Consider the following 11528-nt stretch of genomic DNA (forward strand, 5'->3'; position numbering starts at 1 on the left):
TAGCATTGACAAAAACTTCGCAGATGTAGTCTGTGTGGTTTTCTTTTAAATATCATTTAAAATGTTGTCTCGACAGACCGTTTTCGACAGACTTAATCAAAGTAGGCAAATCAAACTGAAGGAAGCAGACAACGTATCGATTACTTAATTTAAAAAATTCTAAAATTCAACACGAATTCCGTTTATCAAGTAAGCACAAGAAATCACTCATTTTAATCAGTTTTTAAATAATGCCAGGGTAGAGGAAGTAGGGAAAAGTCTGACAAAGTCAGGGAATTTTTTTTATTCAACAAATTATAATTACGGAATTTGTGTTGAATCTTAAATTTAAAAAAAATCAAGTAATCGATACTTTGTCTGCTTTCTTCAGTTTGATTTCCCCACTTTGGTAACGAAAACTCACTTTCAAGTTTTCGAGGACGAATATCTTGAAGAATAAGTTTTGATGAGCAGTTTTACTGAACACTCTGCAAAAGGTTGGTACCAATTTTTATTTCTAAACAAGTTTTACAATTTTCAGTAGTGTATTTTGTTTATACTAAATAATCAAAGTTTGCGATAATGACACATTTTGACAGGTCACTTGAAACACGGTTTCCCTCTACTATTTCAACTATAACTATAAAATATCATTATAGATAATAAATATAAATCATCTCTGATAGCACTGTTGCCTTCTAGTTGATTTTAAACAAGTAACTTTAGTGTTTAATTTATTTAAAAAATGACCCGCTATCGCCATTTTTTGCACGTCCACATGTTTTCAACCATTTTTTCTGGGTTAATAAAAATAATTCATTGTTCTTAAAATACACAAATCGAATCTAGAAATATAAGATATAATTATAGACCAATTAAAATTTTTTTCTAAAATTTGACTGCAATCGGTTTCAGGTGATCATTCATGGAGTGACCTTATAGCTCATTGAAAATGTCGTAGAAAAACAAAATCTAGTATACTGATTCTCTGGTTCTAATTAAACAATTATTTTCTGTTGCAGCAAATCTTCACCTACCCTACCATCAGTTCGATGTCAGGAGTCATTTCTCCGACGAATCTTTCCCTGTTCTCCTCCCCCGTTTCGGTAACGAGACCAGTGGCGACGCAGAGATCAGTTTCCAACGTCCCCCCTCGTTGGAACACCGGTCCCTTTATAAACCTGGAGGACGATTACAACATGATAGCTCCAATTATTGCGGGTACTGCCAGTGAGCCTCCCACGGCCATGGACGATGGTAAACCTCTAGAATTATCTGAAATTCTAATAATTCAAAAAATTCTAATAAATACGTAATTAGAGAACAAACTGGGAGACCAGGTCCTGACAGGGAAAATAATTCGTATGTGCTGTCCCTGACAGTGAACCTTGTAGCTTCATATGCCAGAAATCCCACTTTTATCATGCATGTTTCGAAAAAGATTATTTTTTGCACCACAAATTATTTTGTAAAATTCATTCCTAGGGTTGTTTTCGGCACCCCGAAGCACCCGTTTGCGAAATTAAAAATAAAATTTTACAAATTTTTAAAGAAAAATTAAAAATTCCAGATCGCTACTTTCATCCAGTCCATACGAGCAATGTCGTTGACAAAAATGGCAATAATGGGATGATGGGCACCGAACTAGTTGGTACTGATCACAATTCGCATCACCATCAACAACAGCAACAACAGCAAGTGATGCAGGATAAATCCGGAAGACCAAAATCTCCTCCGTGACACTGGAGTTTCAGTTTTTCTCAACTATCGAGTCTCCCATGGTTCGGTTCATCCACAACATGCTCAATGGTGTGGTCACTCGCTTTACCACGAGTTGGCTGCATTCGAAACACGTTGGAAAAGGATCGGCTCTCCCGATTCAAATTACGCTTCCGCATCTTCAAGTGCATGAAAGTGGAGATGAAGATCGAAATATTCGAGGAAGGCGATTAAGTAATCCCCGCATCCCCGACCCTCTTCGCACCCCCGTCGCATGACACTTGCCATTTACTTTAGCAAATTTTCTAGCATATGTCAGGCGAGTGCCGGCACTTTTATCACGGGCGATCAAGACTTCTATTTCTATAAAAAAAAAGAAATAACTAAAAGTGAGGACCTATTTCCAAAGAGGATGGTTTTGTTGCAATTTCTTTCATCTGTAAGAAAGTGTGACGGATGTTTCATTTATCAGAAGGGCTGATAGCATTTTAATCGAGAGGTTCAAACAAAATAGGATCAAGTTCTAATCTTCGAACTCTTAAACTGTGGAAAAGAAATTACATTTAGAAAGTAAAATTAAAGAGTTGAAGAAGGCTCTGATTTAAAAAAAAATCTTAAAAGTTCCAAATAAAAAATTATAGTTTGATTAAAACTTAACTTGCTTGCCGGATGAAAAACATTAATTTTTTGCGGTTTTTGATGACTGAGGTGTCCGGCACAACCGAAAATGTTTGTTTTCTTTGTAAAAATGGTATTTTCTCTCCAAAAATTCTTGTGCCAGTTACGACATAAGGGACTGAGCGGATTCGTTAATTGTAATTCTAGGTCAGGGAGTAGCTATATCGTTCGTTCCACGTAATTATTATTGTACATAGAAACGACAAGGTTTATTGATAGAATGGCGAGTATTCTCAAGTGAATTTTGCCTGCGCGACTATAATTTGTGATACCGTGACCATTATTATACCTATTGACAGTTGTTACGCTGAAACGCAATTAAATATGGTTAAGGGGAAAAGGGAGGGGTCAATTATCGAACGAATTACATGTTATATCCCGGTTGATAAATTCTCAACCCGCTATTATTAACAAGTACTATCGTTTACGCCTAATGCTCAGGCTAGTGCTAACACTAGTAAAGACTAGTGCGGACTAGTCACCAGAGGCTGCTAGTTAGAAACAAAGTAATATTTAATACTCATATACCGGTCAGCGACAATAGCAGTTTCAAACTTTAATTTTCAATTTACAAATTTACTCAAATTTATGATGATTACTCATATTTTAATCGAAAGACCTATCCTATTATTATTTCCACCAGTTCCTGTTCAGTAACCCTTACCTTATCGGATTAAGGAGACAGTCTGCACTCAAAAAATATTTTTTATCTTTCGGATGTAAAATTTTGCCAATGGTAATTGTTTACTTTGATGACTTTTCCAAATTTTTGAGTAAATAGCTTGACAATTTTCGTCCTTAAACATTTCTGAGTATGTAGAAATCACATTTATTACTAATTTCATTCTTTTCCTATTAAAATTACAATTATTATTGGTAATTTTCCGATCTGCAAAATAGGTTGGGTGTGAGAGAATTCCTCCTTTTCCTGTTCCAGCTCGAAAAGTTAACATATTGAATTTAGAAAAGTGAACATATATTTATAATTTATTAATGAAAGAAAATTTATTTATGTTTAAATGTTAATCCTAGTAATATTTACTTTTTATTATTTTAACATTTCAAATCATTCATCTGTTTAATATTAAAATTAATCAACAATTAGTGAAGTTCATGAAAATAATTCAAATCTGTTAACATTTAACAGAAATAAAACCTTTGATCGATTTAAATTTCTCGTGTTATAATAGCGTAATCGATACAATGATTCGCCACTTAAAGAATTTTTCAAGTTAAAAAATTTATTCAAAACACAATAAGCTTTGAACAAAATTGTAAAATACATATATGGATAATAAATTTTATAAAGATTTCAATAAACATAGTATGTTAAATCCATTGTAACTATTGAAAAAATTTGTCGCCAATCATTGGGGCTCGTTCAACCAATTAAACGAATACCCTACCAATTTTTTATTATTTTTTTTCACCAAAAATACAAATATCTTTGGGTCTGCCCAGACTGATATTTATTTTTGGACTCGAAAGAAGGTTTTGCAAAATGTTACAAACCATTTAATCCAACATTCGGAAAGTCATCATAGTAAATACAATTACCTTGTTAGAATATTACTTTAAAAGTGTTTCCAAAAATAGAATTTTAGCTCGAATAGATAAAAAAAATAATTTTGAGCTGATTTGTCCCCTTAAATTAAGTGGTTTGAGTTTGAAACAGTTTTGTAGACAAGATTGAAAGGGTGCGCGACCTCTCACTTGTATTGTCGATAATGAAAGGCAAAATCGCGGATCTTAACGGATCAAGCGGTATATCGTTAATTTATTTTATAGTACAGCGAGTTTTGTAAGTAGTATAATTATTATTTTTATTTGACAGAGACGATCTTTGTAATCACGTAGTTGTTACTATTATGCTCTGTATATGGTTTAATTGGACTTCGTTAGCTTGGTTTGTTCAATTAACGAAAAAAACGATTTACAGCTGTTGATCAAAATAAGATACTGATCGTTCAATGGACTGATTTTAATTGCTTCCTCCTTCTCATTCTTATGATTTTTCCCTCTCTTTTTGAAACTTCACAAACCGGAATAAAATTAAAACGATATACGTATATCTATAATAAGGGGAGGGTATGTTTTATAAGAGCAGCGTTTAGGAAACAACGCATTTTTTATAGAACAGTTGTACATAATTAGAACATGCATTGTTGACACTGAAATACTGCAGACGAGTTTTATTTTCAAGATATTATTGACGAATAGTGTGATCATGCATCTAAGACGCACTTTGTTATTCTGCACTCGATACGACTCATGCCATCTTTATAATCTGATTTTCAAGGTCAAGGAAAATTTACTGTCGATTGTGCTTCATAAGGTGGTTTCAAAAACTTGATTTTCAAATGAAAACTCTTATTGATTAAAATATAATTTACTGCTCTAGTAAAGGATAGAATGTCTCAGAATATGAACTATTTATTGATAAAAGCGGAGAGAGATTTAGTTTAAAAATTAATTTTGGGCCACCTTTATAATGGAATGATAAGGTACTCTGTGAGTCGGTTTTTAAAACAGGAACAACTATTTTGGCAGCAGTACCGATATAAAAAGTTAACTTGGATTATATTGCCATGCGATATTCCTGCTGCTTCTGCTGTGGTATTACCATTGCTGTATACTGTTACCACTACAATTTCGAGTACCACCGTCACCACCACCGCTACTAATGTTACTAATACTCCTACTATTACCATAACTATTACTACTGCTATACTAACGATAAAATGCGATTTCTGCGAAACAGTAAAATTCTAACTGCTAATTAATACTATTGCTACTCTACTATTACCACCTACTGCTAACTATATCATTACGTCGAACTACTAATACTGCTACCACGACTATTGCTGCTATTTATAACATAGTTATAAATGGAGAAGAGTGTACATATATTGTATTATGCAAAACCGCCTAAGTTTAGAATTTAATACGTGTCGGTGCAAAGATGTACACGTATTTAGTTCCCTGATCTAAAAAATATCAAATTTTGCAAAACATTTTGTTCAATATCTAGAAAATTTCTTTCTGGAATTTTCAACTTAAAAACTGCTGAGGTGAAAAGATAATAAATTTGGAAACTTTTAAAAATTTTGAACTTAAGAGCACATTTTAAAAGAAGTTGAATTGAAATGCGACAAGCTTCGGTATTTTTTAAATGTTGAAGGAATCCAGAGTGAAAATATTTTAAATTTTAACAGTAGACAGAAGTGCCTATTTTAAATGTGTCCAAATTTAAAATAATGAAAACTGCATAAAAAATTTCATTTTTAAGACATTTCTTTCAGTAGCGTACATTCCTTCTTATTTGTTTCGCATTGGAATTATATTTGAAAACAATGTTAAAAAGAAAATGTTTCTGGTGATTTTAGTGTTTCTTGCAGAAAATTCCATTTGTTTTTGGTAAAAGATTGATAAAATCGAGTATAAAATGAGTACATGTCCATGGAAAGGTCAAATAAAAGAATTAAAAAGTTAAAAAATATCAATTATTAATAATTTTTCGAGCTGAAAAAGGGGTAGGGTGTGATAGAACACCGCCTTCTCTTTTACAGCTCCTAAAATGATCAATTTAAACAAATAAAATATTGATTCAAACTTAGAATTTGCTAATAAAATAGAATTTATTCAAATTTTACAATGTGAATGATAATTATAGTAATTTTATAATGTTAATATTTTCAATAAATCAACAATTAGTGAAATTCATAAAAATATTTTCAAGTCTATTAATAATTAAGATTATTGAAATCTTTGATCGATTTAACTTTCTTTCAATATAATACAATCTCTTATATTGTATAGGTTTTTATTTTAAAATCAAAGGTTTGGGTTATTTTTGTATTTTTTCTAGAAAAGTACTAATTTTTTCGTAATAAATTATAAAAGCGATTATTAACTTATGTCAATGGAAAAGTTTAATGAATCAGATATTTTTCATGTTTAAAAATACAGGTTTTTACTGCATGCAATGAGCACTAATTCAAAAATCAAATGAAAAAAATATTTCAAACATAGAACTTCAGCTTGAATAGCGTCATTACTCTAACTTTGGAATCTTTGAAAACTTTAATAAGTTTAAGTATTTCCTTAAAAAGAGGTACTGGATACTGTTCAAGTTCAAATTTTTTCACATTTGGATGCCTTTCACATTCTAAAAATACTAAAGATTGTTGCACTACAATTCACCTTTTTTATTATGCGTTTTTAAATTTGAAATCTCAAACGTTTCGACCACTAAGTTTTTTGAAAATAACAATGTTAAAACGGGTTTATGTATATAAAAATTCCAAATTTTTAATGATCAAAAAGATTTCCCTTTGTCCCAAAATATTATGACGATTTTTTTTGTAAATGAAGTTTATTGTGTTGAATGTCTACAAAAATTATAAATACCAAATTTTGTATGGAAGTTACAGTAACTGAAAAATGCGCAGAAAATATATTTTTTTAACTTTAGTTGATCAAACATTTTTTCAATCGAAGTTATGTATTTTAAACTTATAATTTCTACAGTTTGAATGAAAGAAACATAATAATTATTTTGTTTTCTCATGAAAGTTATCTTTGGTCTTCAAAGCAGAAAAAACGTTTACAGACGACAACATTCGTGATTTTGAAACAGTTAAAAAAACACGAAGATTTTTTTATGACTTGAAAATGATGGCATATTTTTTCAATTTTAACTAAAGATATATCAAGTTCTAAATGTACAACATCACTATCATTGACTACCATATACTGTACTATTTAAAAATTGGTCAAAATTTTTGGGGCTATAGGTTTCATTTTGAGCAATTTTCTATATCTCTAATTTTTAATTTCAAAAAACGAATGGAAGAAATAAAAAAATAATTCGATTCCTAACATCATTCAGTATTATGAGCAGCGATAGAAAATAAAAAATAATTTTTTTCTTTTTGTTATAAAAAATGTAGAGGGAATTCGCAAGTTGATATTTTTTAATCAGCTATATTAATACTACTTTTAACTAAAAGGAGAAACTTCATGCTATTTTGGAATTCATAATTTGGAAGAAAATCAAATTATATTAAGCATTAAAGTCACAATAATTAACTGGTTAAAACTTTCAGTCGGAAATTCTCAAAAATATTAGAAATTTGCTTAATCTAACTGATAAGCTTTTTAAAAAAATTGTGCAATTTAGTTTTTTACCTGAAATTGTTATATCTTTTATATATATTGGTCAATACTTTGAAAAAGCGTTACGTTTCTCAAAATCCACAAACTTAAGAAATAAAACGTAATAAGTTGAAAGATATAGGCTTATTTCCCCAGGAAATATGGATGACAAGCAGTTAAGGTAAGAGGTATTACAAATAGCTTAAGGTTTTCGGTTTTATGTACTGATTTCGAAACTCATAATCCTATTGGCCGAAATAGTAGAAAAAGGTGGTCCGGGTGCGCGTAGTAAGAGCAAGATTTATTTTGCTTAATAGTTGTGACCGTGTCGTTTGATATGCATATTACTCATCTCTTGCGTGATTGTTAAAGATTTGAGAGAAACTGTAGACATAAATATCGTTTCAATTTTGAAGCGCGGGATGTAGAATAAAAAACAGTGTAGTATTAAGAATAGTATAGTAGGTACTTGTGGAGTTAACTCGAGCTCATTTCCTTCGCCCTCATTTTGATAAAACACCATTTTAATTAGAAAATTTTTACATTGTCATTTGAAAAATGATTTTATCTTCAAAAAATACTTATCTATTTTTTCAAACTGAGAGGACAATATTTCTGACATAAAAAACTTAAATTTGATAAATTTTCAAATTGATAGGCCAAGTGTTAATGTTCGACGAATGTAGGATAAGTGAGCGCGAAAGCAATATTTTAATATAATTTGCCATGTGATCGTAGTGATTGTATACTTTTTAGAAATTTGCTCAAGTTTGGTTGTATCAGTGATTAGAATTACTGATGCAAATCGCATTGTATTGGATATTCAAAAATTTTGTATAGCATCTCGAGCTGCCTTGAACCGAAAGTGCATTAAAATTCGTTTCCGCGGTTGATCGAGGGCAATTTTATTATTCTCGATCGGGATCGAAGGAACGAAAGTTTTTCTACGTAAGGTAGTTTCTCGTAGGAAAGGCAAATTCGTAGTGGCGTTATTGGCCATAAATTGAATTTAAGCGCACCTCGTGGGTCCACGTTTAAAACAAATTTCTCCATCCTTTCGTAGTAGAACAATTTTTGAAATACTTACAATTCTTCTTAACTTAATTTTTTGAATAATACTGAACCTAACCAGGAAAAATCGTTGAATGTGGAATACCGATTTAAACAGGGGCTTACTGGGTGAAAGTGCATCAAAATCAATTAGATACGTATTTTTCTTTCGATTCAATGGGCCTTAGTTTCCGAGATATCGAGGTTTGAGTATTTACGCATGAGCTCTCGACGCGCCAATGCGGAGTCGAGTTCTCAAGCATATCACTCGGCCCATTTGATTGAAAGAAACAATAGGTATCAATAGATTTTGCTGTATTTTCTCTTAGTAAAACGCCAGTTGAATCAGTGTCCGGCAACTCGCAACCTCTCTTCGTAAGTACAGAATCTAAGATAAGAAAAATCTGTTTTTATATTTGGGGTTCATTTTTTCTATTAAAAGCAGTGCCAAAAATGTAATAAAAAAAGAAAACTTTTGTTTTAAACGTGGTATAGAAATTTGATAGCACAATAATTATTGTTACTCCCGGACCACCTTTGGTTGAAATAGGAACAGGAACTGCAGCTATGATACTAATTATTAAAAAACGCTGTGGTTTGAAGATGCGAAGAAATTGCTAAGAGTATAATTGAAATATTTAAATAATCTGAGATTAGCAAGGGACTAGATTAATGTAAGCAACATAGGCCTATATTATATACATACAGGAGAAAAAAATTAATGACAAAAAAAACCAATATTAAAATGAAGACCGAGAGGGGACGAAAATATAGCAAGTTATAAATAAATTGAGCAACGATTGTAGTAACAATAAATTATTGCGATTAATATTGCCACACTATTATGATGATTAAAACGATATACATACTATATTATATAAAATGCAATTATATATTTATCGAATATTTATTAAGCATTAGCATACTGAGTAGTACGGTTGTACAAAGTAGGTGAGCAAATTAAAAGGAACTAAAAAAGTTGAAGAAATATTGAAAAAAACGGACGTGAATTTTCGGACTGAAGGAACTCCGACTTGTGTATTTTCGTCTCAAGATCCTTTTTTTACGATTATGAACGAAGTTCATGTTATATATCAGGGATTAGACTAAATAGTATAATATGCCCCAAACTAGGTGGCAAAAAAAGGGAGTTTAAGGTGGTGATTGTGGTGGAAACAATTATTAAAAAAAAAAAATTTAGAGATAAGATACCCTCCTTATTGAACCTCGAACTGTGGAATTAAATTTGGGAAAACTTAAACCCTAGAGGAAGTACAGGGCAGAGGATTCTTTGTCCCCTTACCGCGCCAATTATACGTTATGTCCATACTTTCTCAATTATTATTATGTATTATATATCTGACAATATTGATTATTAAAATTCTTAATACATACTTTCAGCAGTCATTTTTCACATCCTTGTCATACTAGAAGTTACTATTATTGTTGTATATATATATATATAATTTAAAATTTGTGATAAGGACAACCGCCGGATTTCGCCGGGAGCGGGTGTTAACCTAAAAAACTGCACCCGCTTCCAGCGAAATCGCATTAAAATTTCAGCCACAACCAATACGATCAATACGACGATCTGGCAAAAGTTTCGTGCATCCTGAGAGCACGGAGCGAGCCGAGGACGACCGCCTTATGCATTTTTCCTGCAAGTGCTCCGATGATAAGGACGATTAGTTTAACAGAGTATTCCGGGTACATTCGTTGCAACTCCCTTATAAGGTCTCTATACCTCTCTTTCGTTTCATTCTCCTTGACTATGATGTTTTTGATGTAAAGATTTGGAAACACCAAATCAAACCATTCTTGGACCGACGATGCAATAATGAATTGTGGAAAAATTATTTCTTCTGTCTTACGATCACGACAAAATCATTTTTTTTTATTTATCTCATAGTCATATGTTCGTCGTTGTTTCCAAAACACTTAGAACGGTTTCATAATCGTTAATAATGTAGTTTTTACGCTCAAAAAAGCCTCTTCAATTTTATGAGGCTTTCTCTTATTACTCATCCTCAATAATCGTTTGGAGTCTTATTTTTTTTAAACCTTAATAACGTATAAACTATTTTTAATTATGACACAAAAAACATTAACACGTATTGACTCCAAAATTAGAATGTTTGTTGTTTCGCTTACAAATCGTTTTAAACTAAGATACCCTGAAAAAGGCACGCAGTGATGCCGAAACGTCGTCGAAGTTTTAATTATTGTTCTAAAAATAAATGTAGTTGAATTGATAGCTCTAATTTGTTTTTATTTTGCCGTGACCGTAAGACAGAAGAAATAATTTTTCTACAATTCATTATGTTTTTGTCAGCTGGTGCCGAAAATTCGTTAACGAACGTGTTTCGCTTTTCGAAGTCAAGAAGAACCATGTCAGGCCTCGAGTGTGCAACAGAAACAATTGTCGAGAATATGAATTTGCAGTATATGCGTCACTTCTCTTTATCGAAAATTGACTAGATTTCTATAGGAGAATTTAGAGGAGTGCTATTAAGGTTAATGCTATAAGAGTGACAGAGATGGTAATAAAGCACCCTTAGTGCCGCATTTTGCCTTTGGATGTAGGTCGTTCCCACATGAGTTGGATAACTAGATAGTATGTGAGCTAAATGCTCGGGATGTTCAATTACTTATTTTCTTAGATTGCCTCAGACATCTGATCAGAGGACAACTAAGTTTTTGGAAAAAATACACTGAAGTAACTTTATTAAAGGATAAGTGATTTCTTAGTAGTATGAGTTTGAAGGGATTCAATTAATTTTTTCAATTCAGAAAAATTTGACAAATTATATTACAAAATATTCTTGAATATATTATCACCATCGGATAATTAAATAAATAGTACTGAAAATATAACAATCAAAGTAAATTTGTACTTCATATTTCTACAATTGAAATTAGGTGAATATATAAAATATTACTAT

General features: G+C 31.5%; 1 protein-coding gene across 1 annotated transcript in view; it reads left to right on the plus strand.

Moving 5' to 3' along the window:
- The window catches only part of LOC117175465 (nuclear factor 1 X-type), a 121191-nt gene extending 116836 nt beyond the window's left edge, over positions 1–4355 (plus strand). The window contains exons 13-14 of the mRNA XM_033365170.1: positions 1002–1236; positions 1550–4355. Of these exons, the coding sequence (XP_033221061.1) occupies positions 1002–1236; positions 1550–1719 (405 nt within the window). The 3' untranslated portion in view covers positions 1720–4355. The remainder of the gene's footprint in view (positions 1–1001; positions 1237–1549) is intronic.
- The last annotated feature ends 7173 nt before the right edge of the window (positions 4356–11528 follow it).

The sequence above is a fragment of the Belonocnema kinseyi genome, chromosome 6, assembly GCF_010883055.1.
Source record: "Belonocnema kinseyi isolate 2016_QV_RU_SX_M_011 chromosome 6, B_treatae_v1, whole genome shotgun sequence".
NCBI lineage: Eukaryota > Metazoa > Arthropoda > Insecta > Hymenoptera > Cynipidae > Belonocnema > Belonocnema kinseyi.